At 35.7% G+C, this 21,165-nt stretch overlaps 1 protein-coding gene and 1 non-coding gene across 18 annotated transcripts in view; one reads left to right on the forward strand and one right to left on the reverse strand.

Moving 5' to 3' along the window:
- Positions 1-21,165, reverse strand: part of LOC106673761 (potassium channel subfamily T member 2) — a 454,961-nt gene that overhangs the window by 79,112 nt on the left and 354,684 nt on the right. For 16 of the 17 annotated variants that reach the window (XM_024225474.1, XM_024225475.1, XM_024225484.1 and 13 more), the window contains 3 exons: positions 15,516-15,595; positions 14,233-14,332; positions 572-770 (listed from right to left, as the gene is read on the reverse strand). In XM_024225474.1, coding sequence (XP_024081242.1) covers positions 572-770; positions 14,233-14,332; positions 15,516-15,595 — 379 coding nt within the window. Of the gene's footprint in view, positions 1-571; positions 771-14,232; positions 14,333-15,515; positions 15,596-19,314; positions 19,414-21,165 lie in introns of those variants that run through there. The other variant, XM_014405990.2, reaches the window with a different exon arrangement.
- On the forward strand, positions 9,794-9,866 carry Trnak-uuu. The gene has a single exon. It is a non-coding gene; the product is annotated as a tRNA-Lys (tRNA).

Raw genomic sequence — 21,165 nt, forward strand, 5'->3', positions numbered from 1 at the left:
GTATTTAGCCGATCGTCGTGGGTTCGAATCCCGCTCGTCTCACTAACTTTTTTATTTCAACCAAGACCTTACATAAAAAGATTAATTAATTGATCTAAAGAAGTAACTTGGTCAATCGACCACAAAACGTAAATGGGTTTATTTTTAAATTGAATTTCAGGTCTAAAAACCCGATTAAATGTTGCTCTTCCTCAGAAGCAACATTAATGTTGAAATCGCCAGTGAAAATAATTGGCAATTGAGTCAACTCTTTATCAATACATTCATTAACAAGTGCATCATTGGAGTAGAATAATAATGTTCGATATATAAATTTAATTATATTGGAAATAGCTTGGTTAGGATATATATATATGATTTAAATAAACTAGGGAATTACTAATCACGGACATCTAAATTGAAATAGCATCTTTAAATAGGACCCAATTAACAAGCCTATCAGGTAGTAATTTCCAACTGAATTACATTCGGGGTTTAAACTCACTCATCAGAATTGATAATTCGCGTCTGCCATGTGTCAAGGATTAGTATCAGTTATCATGCATTTTACGAGGGTGGATTGGTAACGAACCTTGTATCCCAGGTAGGCCAGGAGCATTGCCTCCGTGAGGCTGATGGCCGCCAGGATCACCTGGACCACCCAGAGCATCATCGGCCGCTTTACCCATACTATGGCGTCCCAGTTTATTATCGGGTTCTCTTGGAATGCCTCCTCCGTCAGGTTGTAGGAGACGTAGAATTCTGACTTGTTCGAAACGCTGCATTCGTAGCTGAAACATAAAAATTTCAGATCAAAAACAACATCCCACAGATTTGTCTAAAAAAACACAAAAGATAGTTGAGCAAATTAGTGTTTAAAGGTTGCGACTTTTGAAACATTAATCAAGAGTACTGAACTCAAGATTTGTATTGCGTACAACATTGGAAGGTATTTTGTACATTAAATCTCAGTCTTTTGTACTTCAAATAAATGAAAAGGTTTCATTGCGTTTGAAAACATTAAATACTATCAATTAATTAATCTTTATGTAAGGTAATGGTTGAAATGAAAAAGCTAGTGTCACGAGCGGGATTCGAACCCACCACCTTCGGTTCACGCAGCTGCTCTACCACTTGAGCTATCTTGACTTCGATCCTCTCGGACACCATTTGTCCTGATTACACGACATTTGAAAAATGGCAAAAAAAAGGGGGGAAATTCGAAAGGTTGGGTTGAGATGGGAAGTTGGTGTCCGAGTGGTAGCTCAAGTGGTAGAGTAGCGGCGTATTTAGCCGAAGATCATGGGTTCGCATCCCGGTCGTGACACTAGCTTTTTCATTTCAACAAAATCCTTACAAAAAGATTAATTAATTGAAAGAAGTTATTTTGACAATTGTACCACGAAATATAATGATTAAATACTATTTACTACTAATATTTATTATTATCAACTGTTATTGCCAGGTCGTCCGTGCACAAAATTTAAGAGGTTCGTTGTTCATTTGAAAAGTGGCAAAATAGAGGGAAAATTCGAAAGGTAGGTTGAGATGGGAAGTTGGCGTCCGAACGGATCGAAATCACGTGAGCTCAAGTGGTAGAGCAGCGGCGTATTTAGCCGAAGGTCGTGGGTTCGAATCTCGTTCGTGACACTAACTTTTTCATTTAAACCAATACCTTTCATAAAGATTAATTAATTGAAAGAAGTTATTTAGTCAATTGGACCACGAAATATAATGATTAAATACTATTTACTACAATTCATTAAGGTTTTTAGTTGAGATAAAAAAAGTCAATGGCACGAGCGGGATTCGAACCCACGATCTTCGGCTTGATACGCCACTGCTCTACCACTTGAGCTATCGTGACCTCGATCCACTCGGACACCAACTTCTCATCTCAACCGTACATTTTGAATTTTCCCTCCTTTTTGCCACGATAGCACAAGTGGTAGAGCAGCGGCGTATCAAGCCGAAGATCGTGGGTTCGAATCCCGCTCGTGCCATTGACTTTTTTGTCTCAACTAATTAATTAACTTAATTGNGTCAGAGCAGCGGCGTTTTGAGTCGAAGGTCGTGGGGTCAAATCCTGCTTGTGAACCTAACTTTTTTCATTTCAACCAAAACCTTACATAAAAAGATTCTTTCAATTAATTAATCTTTTTATGTAAGGCATTGGTTGAAATGAAAAGGCTAGTATCACGAGCAGGAGTCGCGATAGCTCAAGTGGTCAGAGCAGCGGCGTTTGAGTCGAAGGTCGTGGGTTCGAATCCTGCTCGTGACAGTAACTTTTTCATTTCAACCAAAACCTTACACAAAAAGATTTATTTATAATGTAACTGTGTATTTTGACATATTTGTAATTCAATATAGTAGGACTCAGGATACATACAAAAAACTTAAAATTTAAGTCTCAATAAAAATCAAATGAAATCACCAACTTGACATAAAGCGAAAAAATTGATTTCCTAAGGTTTTTAATACATAGAATCCGTAAAGAAAGATTAATACGGTAAATTATCAGTGATGATAAAAATAATTTATGTATTACATCTCTCCCTAACAGCGTACGTGTGTGCAGTTTTCCTAATGATAAAGTATTTATAGGTCTCATATATTTAGATAATATCTCATACAACTGATCTATGTATCTAAGGTAGAGGCGAGTACTTTTATTTGAAATGATATTTAATTTTTAAGCTACGACAGGTCGATAGTGTATTTATTAATAAAGGGTCACTTTATTACGTTTATTTACAGGTGATTAAACTCGTAAATAGTTTTTTTTATTACATTTATTTGGTACAGGACAGACATTTTTACGTATAGTAAAATTGATATGTGTGCTTTTTGTTAGGTTTATTCTTTATTCTCCACTTTGTGAACCATATTGCTAATTAATTCACGTGTTGTTGTAAGTGTTGAGTGTTAATTGAGGGGTCCGAATTGCGTGTAAGAATCGCTGTATCATCAGCGAATGTCTGTGTCGAAATGTTAAAGTGTGTAGGAATATCTGCAGTGTATATGGAAAATAGAAAAGGGCCAAGTATGCTTCTCTGAGGAACACCCGCCCTTATGCGTACATAAGGTGAGAATTCAGTTCCCTGACGACAAAATCGATCCGTCAGACAAGATCTCATGTAAATAGTTAACAAAAGTTTTAAGCGTCCAGAGGTTAATCAAACAAAATAACATGGCAAATTTTGGTTTAAAATATTTTACATATCGACTATTGAGATAAACAGTCAGTAAATTATAAATATAATCCTTAGTATTGTATAATATAATAAATATAATTCAAAGAAGGGATATGGACTTAAATACATTATAATGTTCTACGGTAGGGTTTTTGGTAAGGCCACTTACGCAATCTTCAGAAGTTAAACTTTGTCATTAGAATCTTCCTCTAACACTAAGCCATGAAACAGAATCCGGCCAGCTAATTCGATTCAGATCATAGAATAACATCATCAATATAACCCATGATATAATCTACTCCAAAAACTATTTTATGAAATAATTAAAACGGGGCAGTGTGAGATGAAGAGAAATGTATGTTCTCTCACTCCTTGATTGTGTAGAGCACTCGTGGATGTTAGGGTATCATACGCCATGTAGTGAAAGTTTTAATCGAGGAACACACCCGATGCCACGCTATGCGACGCTACCCTACTCTACGCCCTGCGATCCCCACTATCCAGATTTTCGTCGGGTAGCATCGAGTGCAGACGAAGACAAAAGAACCGGACACTCATATTTTTATTCAAACTGCATGTATTATTGTTGTTGTATAAATTACTATGCTTGATGTCGTAAAGATGTGCACACCCTACCAAAACGTAACAAAGCGTCGGGTAGAATTGTGTAGCGTCGCATAGCGTTGCATCGGATAAGTGTGTTCCCAGTTTAAATAACTGAGACTAGTGACAGAGTACCGGAACAGCCAGGCTGGCCGATTCACGTTTAAAACTTATACATTTATGAAAATGATTTGATAGATCGGCTTTTTAAGGTTACTTTTAGGAACCTTAATAGCCAGCATTCTTCCACGAAGTCCAGAAAAAATGGAACACACAAAGTGGGGGTAAAACAGTCTCTAATATGTTTCTGTAAGATAACAAAAGGAAGCAAAAACAATTTTCGAACAAAAACTCTTGATTTTAACATAATATTCAAATCTCCAGACCTGACTTGCATAACTAACTGATCTACTGAATGAATTAAAGATCTGAAGTTTACTTTGCAAAAGGGGCGAAGGGTTCGCTATGTGCCATGGCATATTCAATTCAAGAATTGCTTTGCCAACTTGGCTTTATACGATATTTTAAATGCGCGCAGGAAAACATTGTAATCGTCAATACACTCCCAGATATACGCACTATAGCCACACCAAAACCGAAAAATTATAATCCATGATTTAGTCAAATGGAACGACAAGTCCCTTTTTGTTCAGGAGTTTTCCAGTTTGTTGATATTCACTAGTTTCTGCAAACAGAAAAAAGTCGTTTGCTTCACTACGGTTTTTTACATGTATTTACATGATCGAAATACCTTATTCTAGCATATCAACAAGATCGGGGGTGAAAATAACAAGGCACATAAAATGCAACCTTGCCGTACACTTATTTGCACTTCCAACAAGTTTGGCTTTCCACTTAAACACACCAAACCCAATGATAAGTATTCCAGTGCATTGGTAGCTACGAACTTCTGAGATACAGCCAATTACCAAAGCAAAAGAAAGAAAAAAAATAATAGAAAAAATTTCGGAGATCCGATACACCGAGGTAACTAAACCTAACCAACTTAACTTAAATAAATATGCATATAGATAACTTAAAAAAAGAAAGAGCAATTCGATTCACAATTTATCTACAAAAAAGTAGACTTTCCATTTTTTTGTTTATTATATTGATCTATGAATTGATATAATAATAATTTTTCAATTAATTAATATTCATGAAAGGTATTGGTTGAGATAAAACAGTCCGTGTCACGAGCGGGATTCGAACCCAAGACCTTCGGCTGAATACGCCGCTACTCTACCACTTGAGCTATCGTGACTTCTATCCGCGGGCACTAACTCTCCATCTCAACCTATAACAGTTCGAACTTTCCCTTTTGATACCTTGAAAACGGCAAAAAGAGAAGAGGTTCGAACGGTTGTAGGTTGAGCTGGAGAGTTGGTGTCCGAGAGGATCGAAGTCACGATAGCTCAAGTGATAGAGTAGCGGCGTATTTAGCCGAAGGTCGTGGGTTCGAATCCCGCTGTTGACACTGACTTTTTATCTCAACCAAGACCTTACATGGAAAGAATATTGAATAATATTGAATGAAAAATAACGATCCACTCTTTCTAAACCCTATTCACATTCTTGAATTAAATTGTTTCCGGAAAAAAATGGCACTAGGCTGAAATAAAGTTGGTTGTGGTTTTTTCTTGATTGTCTTTTGTTTTTTGCCTGTTTATTCCGATTTTTTCACTTTGCTGCATAAATTACCTACAATTTCCCTAATTCTATCAAACTGTAGGCTAATACATTATATGTAAAATATTTATGTCACTATTTTATTAACATAGATGATCCAAATTATTGTTTTTTGCAGGTCGGCGACAAAACGGGATCCTCGACGAATTCTTTACCGGCCATTCTCACAAAATAACTAAATTGACTATTAACTGAACGAAAATATTAAAGAGGTTTCAAAAATAAAATATTAAAAATAGCAAATTTCTTCAATGTTATGTCTTGTAAGTTGGTAAACCTATTTTGTATTTTATTTTATTGTTTTTAGTTTTAGGGCCGTCAAACCTTTACCTAACAGTGATGAGCGCCTTGTCAACGTCTAAACCGTTGCGGCCACCGACGCTCCCTAAGATCCTACTCTTAAAAATATTTATGACCCTGAGATATTGGAATAGTGATCTGTGCCTGCTACCGTGCCTCAAGATTCGGGATGTCGTATTTATTTCTTTTCTGAGTTAGTTCTTTGCAGTGTGTTATTTATTAGATGCTACAACGTGACAAACCCTCCACACAACGGACACCTACGTGATCTCACCCCCATTAGAGGGCGTTTTGTGTAATCTTGGTATGACCTATGCGCAACCTGGTATAATTCTTCTTCCGCAGGGCAGGGACCGATGTCTTTTTTACATTTATATAATTTAGAAGTGTTTCCTTCGTGCCAACGTATTTTCCCGGTTATACCAACGTGCCCGGGAACCCATGCCAGGAGTACGTTTTTTCCCACTGACATCGATCCCTTTAAGTTGTAAACCATGTTAATGATATGCCTACCATAATTAATCCGGTCTTGTTATTATGAGAATTACAGCAATAGACTAAATCTAATTTGAATCGGAATGTGAATGATTTGAAGCAAATTAAACGTTATGAGTTTACAATTAATTAAGGTTTTTAGTTGACACACAAAAGTCAATGGCACGAGCGGGATTCGAACCCACGATCTTCGGCTTTATGAATTTAATGATTTAAAATGAAGTATACTTCACTAAAGCTCTCCGTGGCCATTTCATTTGTCATCGAGAATCCAATCCGATTACACGACATTTGAAAAATGGCAAAAAGGAGGGAAAATTCAAAAGGTAGGGTTGGGATGGGAAGTTGGTGTCCGAGTGGATCGAGGTCACGATAGTTCAAGTGGTAGAGCAGCGGCGTATCAAGCCGAAGATCGTGGGTTCGAATCCCGCTCGTGCCATTGACTTTTTTATCTCAACTATAAACCTTAATTAATTGTAATATATTAATTGGTCAAGCGGACCACGCAATTAGTGAAGTTATGAGTTTAATACACTTTCCATTTTGCTCGTTTCAACGCTTACCCATTCGTAAGGTGATTAATGGAACAACATATTTCATAAGTCGAAGTTATTTAGGACGGGTCTAGAAGAAAGGGAGGAACAACTAGTGTTTCGGAAAGGGAGAAAAGTGACCAAGAAAGAAGAGGGAGCGATTCGAGATATCCATCCCATTTAGGAAGTCGACGATGGCTTTTGCCGGCCTTAGAGCTGTAAAACTGCACGACAAGAAGAGAATGACACGGATTGTGTCGACCTTTTAGCGCAACTGCCGTCCAACATCTACAGCGACAAACGTGCAATTCAAAAGGCACACACACACACACAAACGGCCAGAGCGGTCCCATCGTTGTTAAAAATTAATGGGTTCTCAACACTGGCGAGCACTGCAGTGATAAATGGCGACTGCCACTCTCGTCTTTGAACACGTTATTGAAATTTTAATTGCAGAAAGCTATAACCAGAAGCGCTTTCTCAAAAATGAGACGACTTGAGTTCATTATTTAAGATAATTATTCAGAAATCGTGAGATGCAGTCTGGTGTGATGTAGGTTTCAGAAAAACGTGTGTGGTGATTAGTGACCGTTAATCGATATTTTTTTAGAAATCGTGAGATGCGGTCTGGTGTGATGTAGGTTTCAGAAAAACATTTTCTTTATCGTGCCAACGTTTCGATCTTTATTGCCATCATCTTCAGGGCCAAAGTGTTTGTCTTCTGTGTAATTGTACCATTCTTGCGTGTAGTGTCGAGAGTGCCACGACACGCAAGAATGGTACACTTACACAAAAGACAAAAATTTTGAATCCAACTTCTTGTTTTTCTGAAACCTACATCACACCAGACCGCATCTCACGGTTTCTAAATAAATATCTATAAACGGTCACTAATCACCACACACACTCTACTATTATTTATTATTATTAACTATTATTGCCACGTCGTCCATGTACAAAATTTAAGAGGTTAGTTGGTCTAGTAATTGATATCCTCTAGGCACTATGACACCAAAAGAAGGTAACGATTTCGCAGATAAAAAGAGGGAACAGAAGAAGGATAACTTACCTCCCTGAAGAAACACCACGTTAAAACTTAATCTTCTCCTATTAACAATATTTAACTTTCATACTTTGTTGAAAGAGCTATCGAGTTTGACTATAAACAGTTCTTCAGAGAATACAAATGTAGTTTTAGAAAGGGAAAATACAGCAAGAAAACCTTCGCCTTGTAGAGAAGATTTGCATAAATTAAAGACAGCCGAACCTAATTATGAAATGATTGACCATCTGGATTATGTTCAAAAGGTTCCAGTTTTACTCTTGAAATTTTGTGTTAACAATTGTAATTTGCTAAAATTTGGAATAAAATAAAGTTATTAGGTGGTTTCTATCTTTTTCGTTGTGGCGTTTGTAACGGATGTGTGTCCACATTCTACCAGATACGTGAGAGTTGTCAATTGTGTGGTGATTAGTGACAGTTAATCGATAATTATTCAGAAATCGTGAGATGAGGTCTGGTGTGATGTAGGTTTCAGAAAAACATTTTCTTTATCTTCCCTTATAGATCTTTAAAGATCGAAACGTTGGCACGATAAAAAAAATGTTTTTCTGAAACCTACATCACACCAGACCGCATCTCGCGATTTTTAAATAAATGTTGTCAATTGTGTTGAACAGGTTGTCCTGAAATGTATACACTAAGAAAAACAAAACAGGTTGTTAGATATACCACCAAAGAGAAACCTACATCATAAAAATAAAGCTGTTTCTTTTTTTTCTGAAATAAACACAACACTTGGAAAATCACGAGGATGAAAATTAGTTTCGTGCAAGTTTTTTCCATCAAAATTCATTTAGTTATTTGATCACCAAATGCAAATGGTTAACTGAAAAATTGTTAAAACGGAAGAATATATTTTGAAAAGTAAAATGTTTTATTTGTTTATATTTATTTTTTGCTCAATAAACTTCAAGCCAACTGAAAAACATGTTTCATTTCGGCACATGTGTTGCACGAATATAATGAAAATAAGCATGTAAGTTAGATTTATTAATTGTTAACTTTTTTTTAATATTTGAAGGGGTTTTAAGTCATTACAGCTGAAGAGAGGTTGTGACTAGCCCACAAAATCGATATTGTTGTAAAAAATAATAATTACTTTGTATAAAAAGTGTGTTTTTGGTTCTCCGTGTGTGGGATAGAGTGGGTCAAGATAAAACATTAAAAATAGTATTGTTTCATTTCTGAAATAAAAGAATAAGTATAATACCAGCAATAATAAAACGGTAGAAGTAGGTAGTTAATGGTCTGAAAGGCCGACGGAGGCAAACTTAAGCTTCGGTCAGAAATAATCCACTTAGGAATGGGAAAATTTACAGACAAGTTTAGTTTCTTCATTTACAGAAAATTGTGTGTCTTCTTCGTTAAGCCTCGGAAATTTAAGAGGTTGCTTTCACGTTTGGATCTTTTCAAAGGTTCGAACATTTCCAACAGGATGGGGGTGACACGGGGTGAAACCACTATATTACATCAAAGTTAATGCATGGAAGGGCAAAATCGATCCAAACATCACGCCTTGTCTGTTTGCAGTAATAATAACGCAATACGGTTGGAAATTGTGTGTTTTGTTAGCTCCAGACAACGTTGTACGATTTTATTCAACGTTCTCAACCCACCTTTCAAATTTTTCCTCCTTTTTGCCATATTTCAAATGTCGTGTAATCAGATGGGAAGTTAGTGTCCGAGTGGATCGGAGTCATGATAGATCACGTGGTAGAGCAGCGGCGTATCAAGCCGAAGATCGTGGGTTCGAATCCCGCTCTTGACACTGATTTTTTTATCTCAACCAACACCTTGCACAAAGATTAATTAATTGAAAGAAGTTATTTGATCAATCGGACCACGAAATTGATTACACGGCATTTAAAAAATGGCAAAAAGGAGGGAAAATTCGTTAGGTAGGTTGATATGGGAAGCTGGTGTCCGACTGGATCGAAGTCAAGATAGCTCAAGGGGTAGAGCAGCGGCGTTTTTAGCCGAAGGTCGCGGGTTCGAATCCCGCTCGTGACACTGACTTTTTATGTCAACCAATACCTTGAATAAAAAATGAACATAGTTCTACCCTACGCTCGACCAACTGGACTTTACTCTGTTTAGAAAATGAGAAATCTTCATGTTTACTATTATTAAATAAATCCGTCATTAAAAATTAGGATTAAAATTTGTTTGCTTACGGTTTGTCTTTTCTATTTTGTTTTATGTAAGAAGAGGGTTAGTTTAATTAAAATTAATAAAATAAGAATGAATTACAAACATACGTATTCATTTTGAAGCAGTTTATTTTTATATGCAAAAAGGTAATGTGCAAGAGAGTTACTTATGTTTTAGGTTAAGTGTATAAAATCTTATTAAAAAATTCATTCAATTTTAGGACAAAAAATTCTTAAGAGAAGATGAAAGTGATGTTTATTAGATTAATTATGTCTCGGTGAGAGTTGAATTTATTATAAACAAAATCCAACCCCTTTTCATTAAAAAACGAGCTGAATAAAGGAACTGCGGCCTTAAAAAAATGATGAACCCCATTCCCTTAAAGACTCGGTCAAGGGAGTTTGCGGTTTTGGTTGAGAGGAAGTCTGTATGTTTTATTCATGCCCCTCCCCCAGGTGCACAACATGATTCCCGGTCGAAGGTAGAAAGAATTTTTCCCGTTACCGCAGCGAAACTGAATAAGAAATAGTTTATTTTTTCAAGATCACCTTCCTAAATTTTACGTCATGTTAACGCAAGGGAATAAATCAAGTTTTGTGTGATTCCGCAATTGTTGGGACTATAAAAACCAAAATATGATAGAAATAATTCGTTTTTAAGACATGAAAAAAATTATTGTGTCTAATAAACAAAACTATGGCATTAAAACCTTTTATTTTGTTATTTTTCAAAATCCCTTAATTAAATCTTCCTTAAGAAAAAAACATAATATCTTATAATAAATTTTAATGAAAATTATAATAAAATACTAGGGAAAGTAAACACTACAAAATTGGCAATATCCCTATTCATTTTTGATCAATTTATATACGTTGTTTGTTTGTTTATGTGGCCTTTTAGTCATGATAATGACTATCATTTGATGGTATCTAACGTCATAACAAAATATTTCTTCCTCAAACTATCAAAAAAAAATTATAAATGATAAGTAACAATTATAAATGATAGTATATAATTATTTTGTTAAATTCTGATAATGGTGAACTTGCTTAGGCCAAACTACTAACTATGCTACTAACACTTTAAATATTTTTATTTATAATCGATTATATTTAGTGGTCTATTCACCAATTTAATTAATCTTTTTTATGTAAGTTTTGGTTGAAATGAAAAAGTCAGTGTCACGAGCGGGATTCGAACCCACGACCTTCGGCTCAATACGCCGCTGCTCTGAACTCTATCGCGACTCCTGCTCGTGATACTAGCTTTTTTATTTCAACCAAAACCTTACATAAAAAGATTCTTTCAATTAATTAATATTTTTATGTTAGGTATTGGTTGAAATGAAAAAGCTAGTATCACGTGCAGGAGTCGCGATAGCTCAAGTGGTCAGAGCAGCGGCGTTTTGAGTCGAAGGTCGTGGGGTCAAATCCTGCTTGTGAACCTAACTTTTTTCATTTCAACCAAAACCTTACATAAAAAGATTATTTCAATTAATTAATATTTTTATGTTAGGTATTGGTTGAAATGAAAAAGCTAGTATCACGTGCAGGAGTCGCGATAGCTCAAGTGGTCAGAGCAGCGGCGTTTTGAGTCGAAGGTCGTGGGGTCAAATCCTGCTTGTGAACCTAACTTTTTTCATTTCAACCAAAACCTTACATAAAAAGATTATTTCAATTAATTAATATTTTTATGTTAGGTATTGGTTGAAATGAAAAAGCTAGTATCACGTGCAGGAGTCGCGATAGCTCAAGTGGTCAGAGCAGCGGCGTTTTGAGTCGAAGGTCGTGGGGTCAAATCCTGCTTGTGAACCTAACTTTTTTCATTTCAACCAAAACCTTACATAAAAAGATTATTTCAATTAATTAATATTTTTATGTTAGGTATTGGTTGAAATGAAAAAGCTAGTATCACGAGCAGGAGTCGCGATAGCTCAAGTGNTATTTATTTAGAAATCGTGAGATGCGGTCTGGTGTAATGTAGGTTTCAGAAAAACGTGTGTGGTGATTAGTGACCGTTAATCGGTATTTATTTAGAAATCGTGAGATGCGGTCTGGTGTGATGTAGGTTTCAGAAAAACATTTTCTTTATCGTGCCAACGTTTCGATGTTTATTGAGATCATCTTCAGAGCCTGGGACACCGCACATTTAAGATAATAATAAGCCTGAAATTAAATGTGCACTGGCGGTCAAAAGTTTAGGATCACCTGTATATTTAAATCAAAATCACTTAAAACAGCGATTTCGTTTAATTTTAAATACATGGATATATAGAATAACCTGGATACTTGCATTTAAGGTCTGTTAATCAGATGTAAGAAAAACTATGAGAAAAATAAAGATTGTAATTAAGATGAATTTCACTTACACTGTCAATGACAACGTCCTAATATTCCTTAAGAATTAAGAAATGTGTTTGTTGTGTCTGGAATTTTGTTTACATTCCGGTCTATCTCACAATACGTTTCTGTCGCTAGTTTCTTTCCAGTGTGTTTCAGACCACAAAGTATGAAGATTTTAATTGTCTGATTAGTTTTTTATGTTTTCACTTAAAAACATGGGTAAAAAGAAGGAATTTTCTGTTGAATTTCGCTGTGCGATTTATACACTACGCGAAGTAAACAAGACTGAGCGCCAAAATTTGACTTCCTTTTATAGCCTGCGGACTACGTGCTATCTGACTTTTTACCAGTGCTAAAGCCGAATTATTGAAATGTGACAGGACCCGAGGTGTACACAGGAAAGCTTTCAGGAGAAAGTTCGACCATTGTTAACGAATCCGAGTTGCGCGCTTCTTTTTTTAATCCAATCCGCAAAAAAGCTACGTAAGTTCCAAAACAAATGCATTGCAACCAAAATTATTCATATTCTAGAAGAACCCTTTTTTTCATATTTTCAAAAGATACAGTGTAAATTTAATTTTTATTAGGGCGTTTTTGAAGCTTGGTCTCGAACTTTTCCGAGATGCGGATCCTTTACAAAAATGTCGAGTTCGAGGGGATAATGAAGTTAAGGACATAGCGAGGAGCTTTGACAATTTTTCTGATGACTTTTGATTGAAAGGATTGGATGCACTGGATATTGTTTGACTTGGAAGTAAGTCACAATTCTAAACTTTATGTCCAGAATGGTCACAGTGAAATATTGTGTAAAGTTGAGTTTGAACGATGAAAAAAGAACCTAAATCACCGTAGAAGTCTTCTATTAATTTTGGGACTACATGTCAAATTGTCTAGATATAATCCTAAGTCTTAAGTAACTTTACTGGAAGTTGGAAGCTCCTTTTTCCTGACGTGTAGTGAGTGGAAAACTATTTTTTTTCTTTTTTTTTTCAATATAAATGAAGGAAGGGTACATTTTTCCGCATTCATTTTTGTCTTCTACTTTTCGCACGAGTTTTTGAGAAATTCAAGATTTCATCATTCATTTCAGACTTCATCAAATTCAAAAGGAAGTTTCATATAATTTTTGATTGTCTATGCATTCGAATATAAACAAAATGAAATAAAATTTTTGTATCACTGAAAAGTAAATCAATATGTAAAAAATTAAAACATACATTCCAACGAAATGAAATCGTCACCAATATATACAAATTTAATTTGATCCTTACTAATCATCCTGGTTTGCCTATTTTCGCAATAGGTGATGTCCTATCAACCCTCTGATTCAAGATTTTTTTTTCTAAAGAAAAAAGTCCATTTGTAAAGTACTTTAGAATCGAATCAGGATGAGGATTCGAACCCATGATCCTTCGCAACACTTATGTACTGTGCTCATAGGCCTCCTTTGATATATTTAGTGAGATCGCTCCCAAAGCCAATGCCCCAACACCATTTTCGACCTTCGTCAGTATGGGCCGCTACATCGCACCCTCCGCGGCCCCACACTGTTTGGGCTTTACATCGGATCCCATGCCTACGCGCTCCCTTTAAATGCATGGCACTCGTGACTCAATTCATTTTTGTTTGCCATTGTTTTTATTGATGTTTTATTTTGATTGGTTCTTTTCATTAAGAACAATCCTGTCAAAAATCTACATTAAAAATGAATTTTTACTATTAATTGAACTATAGTTGAAGTATATACAGTTGTACTATTTTTTATTTTCCAAATTTTGAAAGATTTATTGATAGAGGTACAAATAGTAATATGATAAAAATGGATTATAAATAAGAAAAAAAACATAATTACAGAGAATAAAGTTTATTGATTTTGTACTTACCATGTTGCGCGTATGGGATCGTCGTCGGTTATGACCCTTATAATGTAAAGTAGGCATGACAGAAGTTTAAAAAATAGATTTGCTATGCGAATTCGTAAACCTGAAAAAAAAGAACAATGTTACTTACATTTACCGCAATAATAATTATTTATTTTACTACGCAGGTGTGTGGGTGTGCGTGCGAGGTCTGTTGTTTCTTAAAGGCAAAGTCGTTATAATTTAAATCAAGATTATTATTATTATGAATTCAATATCAACCGTAAGCTAGAGAGAACAATGAAAATTACTAGCCGGGACCACAGAAGTTGGGATCGGTACCGGCTTTTCCTCCCCCTGTGAATGAGAGGCACTTGTACGTCAAGTGCACGGTCAGAAGATGGGCTATTGACTCAGATAAAAGGGGTCATCACAGGACTCAGAATAGGTCACGCACGGTCAACCTGTCCCCTAGATACTTGAACGGTATTGTCTAAAATTAAACAGCGGACGGCAAGTTGTTCGGTTTCTACTTTTATATACTTTATAAATCTCGATATTTTTTAGTTTTTGATCTATATATGTATTATTTATGGGCCGACAAATATTCGGCCGGAAAAAGCGAAAATTCATCGTTGCTTTCGCGTTTTTTTGTCACCGAGTCTCTTATTTTGTCTCCTGTTTTCTTATATTGCTAACCCCTTGAAAGTAGGTAGCCAAATTGGTTTTTGATCTAAATTCATGTTTTGTTTATATTTATAGTAGAATTATTTGCCCCATGCACTTTACTTCTCTTTGCCAACAATCGAAAAATTAAAAAAGTACTTCTTGGATGATTGCAATGTCCATTTCAGTCTTTTGTCTAATGCTTTAGGCGCTTTTAATGAATTTAAGTAGGTTTTGCGTAAACTTTATTTTTATTTGTTTACGAAGGTTCGCAACAGCAGAGGTCATATCAACCCTCAGGGTGCTGGTGTTTTTGAAAAAACGCCCATTTGTAAGTATGTCGAGTTCGAATGCAGGGCCGTTGGATTCGAACCCGGGACCTTTACCTTACAGTGATGAGCGCCTGTTAACGCCTAAACCGTTGCGGCCTCCGACGCCCCCTGCGTAAACTTTATTTCTATAAAGTGTAGATTTTTTAAAAATTTGATTCAAATGTTTTCTCAATCTTACACAGACACAGCTACACACCTGTTAGATAATGCATACATATTATCACTCATTGTCACACACATTGTAGAACATATAAAATTAACCAATTCAATCAATAATTTAATGATGTTATTAGGAGAAATTATACTCACTTGATCTTTGGTTCTTTATAAAGTACAATTGCAGCCTCTCTTTGAACGTGTTCTCGTTAACATAGTACTCAACTCTCACTCTGAAACAGAAAAGTGGAAAACTCTCGTTAATATAATGGGAAACTTATGGTTGTTAATGGGAAATCATCAAAACTCGGGTCAATCTAACAAATCGCTTTCAAAACAACGCCCTCAATTTTCCTGAGTACCGAACATTTTAGAGTTACAATAAGAAAAATTCGATTTAGTCATTAAAACAATTATGGAATGTTAAAACTACATTAGTTATAGAAAGTTCGGATGAGGCTTTATTCAAGATCATTTGTAATTTAAAAAAGTTCCCTTAGTTGGTATAATTCCAGTAGACTACATGTTGTTTCACGAGTCTGCTGTCAGTAATTATTCCTATGGAGGTCATTATTGACCAATTGATCAACAGTGGATAGGTCAGTAAACAACCAGATCAGACATCCGATTAGCGTCATGAATTTAATCGTAAAACTTGTTTGAAAAATTTGTTTAGAAAACAAACATACTGCAAAAAACAAATCATTGGCGATTTCATATTTATTATTATTTTATAATACAGTCCAAACACAGAGGGCAGGTTGACGCTGGGGTAGGGAAATAGATCGACACCACCTTCCGGCCACGCTCTTCCGAGACGATGTTTCATTATTAGCCAGGTCGTGTACACTGCAGCAGCTTTAGTTGTGTTGTTAGAATTTAGATCGGAATTCGCCGTTTTTCGCCTCACCTTTACCGGTGTAAGACCTGTGTGCCGTGCGCTGTATGCAGGGTGTTCGGCTACTCGTGTTACAAACTTTGCCAGTAGATTCTACATTCAAAAAGTACTAATTAAATATGGTCCGAATCTCAGCAGTCTCGGAGTTAAACCAGAAACACACTTACCCGATGCTACGCCATGCGACGCTACCCGATGCTACCCGACGCAAATCCAAACTCCGATTTTCCATAAGGTTGCATTACCCCCGTGCACATCTACCCGATGCTACCCGACGCAAATCCAAACTCCGATTTTTCATAAAGTTGCATTACCCCCGTGCACATCTACCCGATGCTATGCCACGTAACCTACCGGACACTCTGCGATCCCCACTGTCCAGATTTTCGTCGGGTCGCATCGAGTACAGTCGAAGACAAAAGAACCGGACACTTACATTTTTATTCCAACTACATGTATTATTGTCGTTATATTAATTACAACATACTTATTTTAATATAGACCCAATTAACTGTGATTAAAAATTAATTACTTTTTATTTAAAAAATTAATTTTAATGGTTTGGTAGACAATTAATCAAAACACCGGAATACGATTTTTTGATATAATGAATTTAACTAACAATATATTGGCGTAATATACTAAAATTGGAACAATTTATTACACGGTTTTGCTCATAAAATTTAATTAACAAATTATTTCATAGTTTTGCTCGTAAAATTACACCATTTTGTAATGTCGGGTAGCATCAGAACAAGACACTCATATTTTTTGTAGTTTATTTCAAACTAAATACATGCAATTTTGTCGTTATATTAATTACAACATGTTATTTTAATGTAAACCATATTAAACGAGATCAAAACTTCATGAGTTTTTATAAAAATTATTTAATTAAATTATTTAAAACAATTAAGTTTAACAAACAATTTATTAGATGGTTGTGCTCATAAAATTTAACTAACAATTTATTACAAGGTTTTGCTCAAAATAGTGCATTAAGAACAAAAGATGCGTTGCGATTGTGATAGTGATTATTGTGATAAACGCTGTGGACTGTACGCGACGTGTACTTGCGTCGGATAGATGTGCACACCCAACCAAAACGGTAGCATCGGGTAGCGTCGCATGGCGTAGCATCGCGTAAGTGTGTTCCCGGCTTTATTCTATTTTTTCTTATTTATATTAAGATTTCACGACCTTTCTTCAAATAAACAATGATAACTTCAAAACTAAAACGTTTTGGACAATTCCGTTTTTACCATTGAAAAGTACGTTAAATTTCCAATAAGATGTGGTCAGTACAAAACTTGTAATCCTTCGTGAAATAAGCGTTTTAGTAGTGAGAACTTTGAAAAATAACTTTTTCTTTCAAAGTTGAAAAATTTACTATGGTAATTCTAAATTACTATTTCCAAACCTATAGACCAGCAAATTTCAGAAAACGTACTCCATTTAATATTCTTTTCAATGGTGCAATTGCTTTTTTAATTAATTACTTTTTCAAAGATGAAGAAATTAAAGAAAGAAAAGAAAAACCGCGGTTGAAGGATTGGTAAGGTTTTCCGCCTTAAAGATTAATAATAATAATAATAAATAAAGAAACTTAAGAAAATTTTGAATGAATTTATTAAACTTCTTTTTTTTTTAATTTTGATTCGAAATGCTCACTGTGACTACTGTGTGTGACTTCATGCTACCAATACGAGAGAAGGCATCGAGTCGAGTCACGTCGCGTCGCATTGAGTCTGGTAAGTGTGATTCCCGCTTTAAAACCTATATCCCTCCGAAAGGTAAGGATAGTGCTAACCCGATTGAGGATTGGCCACACCCGTCTGACACACTGACACCTGCTTTTTGGGTCAAAACCAACGCAGATTTTCCGTTTCTAGAGAGCGCCTTTATAGTGTCACATCTGATCGAACAGTGCCGTGACCTGGCCCCTTAGAGGGAGCGAGTAATTATATATATAATAGGGGTATTCACGATCTTTGTGGTAACCTGTTAACTCTGTTAGGTCGTGTTAGATTGAGAAAAATGATGACGTAGACTTGTAAGAATCGGCTGGTTAACATTGCTCGATCTAACAGGCCAGGGCCAATGTTAGCTGTCAGGTCGAAAATGATGTCTCATTGCCATCCGTTAGGGCGTATGTAACCAACATGGCAGCCATGAATTTAACAGCTGTTTTTTGTTTATAAGTATTTTTATTCTCAAATACGCAATAATTAAATCACACCAATATATTTGTTTTTCTAACCTGTATACTCTCACTCATAGTGGTATACATCCACCTATCCTATGAAGTACTAGCCAGTAGCCGTTAGGATGCAAGTTAAGTATGTTGGTAGGAATTAAAGCGTGTCATTTGTTAGTACTTTTCGAGTGTAATTTGTAAATAATTAAATTGAACAGATATAGAGTCTGTTATATATTGTTGAATATCTTGTTATTTCGCCACGAAAAGCTTTAGTGAAGATATACTTCATTTAACTCATTAAATTCACTAGTTTTCGTGGTCCACTTGACCAATTAATATTTTTCAATTAATTAAGGTTTTCAGTTGAGATAAAAAAGGCAGTGTCATGAGCGGGATTCGAACTCACGACCTGCAGCTAGATACGCCGCTACTCTACCACTTGAGCTATCGTGACTTCGATCCACTCGGACACTAACTTCCCATCTCAACCCCGAGGGTCGTGGGTTCGAATCCCGCTCGTGACACTGACTTTTTTATCTCGACTAAAAACCTTAATTATTTGAAAAATATTAATTGGTCAAGCGGACCACGAAAACTAGTGAACTTATGTGTTAACTTTCGCAAATAAAAACCTCAAGAAATACTTACTAAAGTCCTACTTGAATAAAAAACCTTTTTTATAATTAAAAATATTTTAACGACTAGACACTACACAAACGAAACAAATTTTCACCAATGCATTTTATAAAACAAAATCAAAAAATAATTTAAGCAAAACAAAAACAAAAATGAGAAGCTTAATAGTGTCTTAAATTGTAAAACGTTTGAATTAAATACTAATAATAAATTATTACATTTGTCTGGACGTCGGCATTCTAATGAAGAGAAAATAAATGTTCTTATCCTGTAAACACAAATAGAAACATAATGAAGATGTATTCACACTTGGCACTCATGGTATCACTCGAAAATTTCCAGACTTTTACCTAGCCGTGTAAAACACTATCTTATCTATTCACGTAGCTAATAACTAGATTGCTCTTTTAGAACAATGAAAATTTACGACTATTTTAATGGTCTTATGAACTCGCGTATTAGCCAGAGTACGAGCCCGTTGATTGTTTCATGACAGTAGGGGGAAGGGCAGCGCGAAAAAAGGGACGGGACGACTGTGAAGTCGAACTCATGACCAATGGGGTGATTTATTAAGCGTATAATCTATGATTATTTATGTTTTGTCTCGTTAGAAATTTAATCGCCGGATGGTTCTTTAAACGATCCGTTTATTTCTATTCTCAAGCTTAAAACAACACTAAAAGCAGTAGTCGTTTCGATGGTACTTCTCGGAGTAATCCATGTGGTTTTTGACACGATTTCACCTTACTCAAATCGAAAGCATTTCTCGTGAAGGTTGACAAACGTTTTACGTTCGTTGGCATTTTCCTTGAATTGAGATTTATCTAAGGGAAAGCCGGCTAATTTCGCCGCCCCCGGCGCGTGGATCTGGCGATAGGCGGAGTTGAAATTGATTGAGGGCTCGTAGGACAGAGAAACTTTGTCCTACCTCCAACCAGACACAATCCGATTACGATTTAATACGCCACAACCTTATTACCTCCGTTCAAAATGATCGGCCTGTTATTCAATCAGATAACAAATTAAAAATAAAAGAATAAACCTAAAAATATGAACGAGTTATATCTCTGATAAACTTTTCGTCTTGCCCTTTTTTTGTATTTATCTTTGATATTTGCTGATTTATGAATGACGAATGAATAATTCAGTTGGAATGAAGTCGGTTGATAAGTCCTCAATTTTTGTGACAGCTTCTGGACGGACGTCAATTTAAAGTTTCATACATCTTGCCGTATTAAAAGATTTGTAGAGATTGATAAATTTTAAATGCAATATCGTTGGTGGAACCGACAAACGCACATCCCACTTTAGGATCGGTAAAAGATTGTTTATAATAAAAGTATAGATGTAGTAACAACGAGAGCAGCCTAGGCAACTGGGGTGGTGGGGTTGGGGTCAGGAAGGGTATGGAAGATGCAAAACAGAAGTTGCTTAACAGCAAAAGCTAAGGTAAAAAAAAATGCAATATACCAAATTTTAGCTATACAGCGTATGATGAAATGTCCAAAAGTATTCCACTGTCAATTTAATGTCATATACAACATAAAGTTTAGTTTATTCCATCAATTTGTGCTGTGCTCTTTAAAAAATGTAGTTAGTAGTTTTTCTCAATTAGTTAACAGTGCATGAACTAATTTTGGCAGAATGTCGTCGAACATTTAAACTCTACTATACAAGACGGTTTATGGACGGCAGCGGAGACTAGACTATTCAACCCTAGATGTAACGACTATTACCTCGTCACGCTCTTTATACAACTTACTGAAAAGAAAAGGGCAAGGTCGCGTAAGCAAAACATGTCAAAACTCAATCGTTTAGACGAACTGTACAAGCCACACTGTATAACTATAAGGACAAAACTTACAAACATACAGCCATATTTACCCACATATACTATGGGATACTAATCTATAGTACTAAAATATAATGACACCTCACATCCCCTCAGACGAGCAGTCTAATCTTGGGCATAACCAGACGACGAGAAATCACTCTACTCAAAGTACCGGTACAATACATACACTCCACATTTCAACATACCAATGAAGTTAGAGCCGAACTATTGGGTT

Source organism: Cimex lectularius, unplaced genomic scaffold (genome assembly GCF_000648675.2).
Source record: "Cimex lectularius strain Harlan isolate CLEC.00 unplaced genomic scaffold, Clec_2.1 scaffold6, whole genome shotgun sequence".
Classification (NCBI taxonomy): domain Eukaryota; kingdom Metazoa; phylum Arthropoda; class Insecta; order Hemiptera; family Cimicidae; genus Cimex; species Cimex lectularius.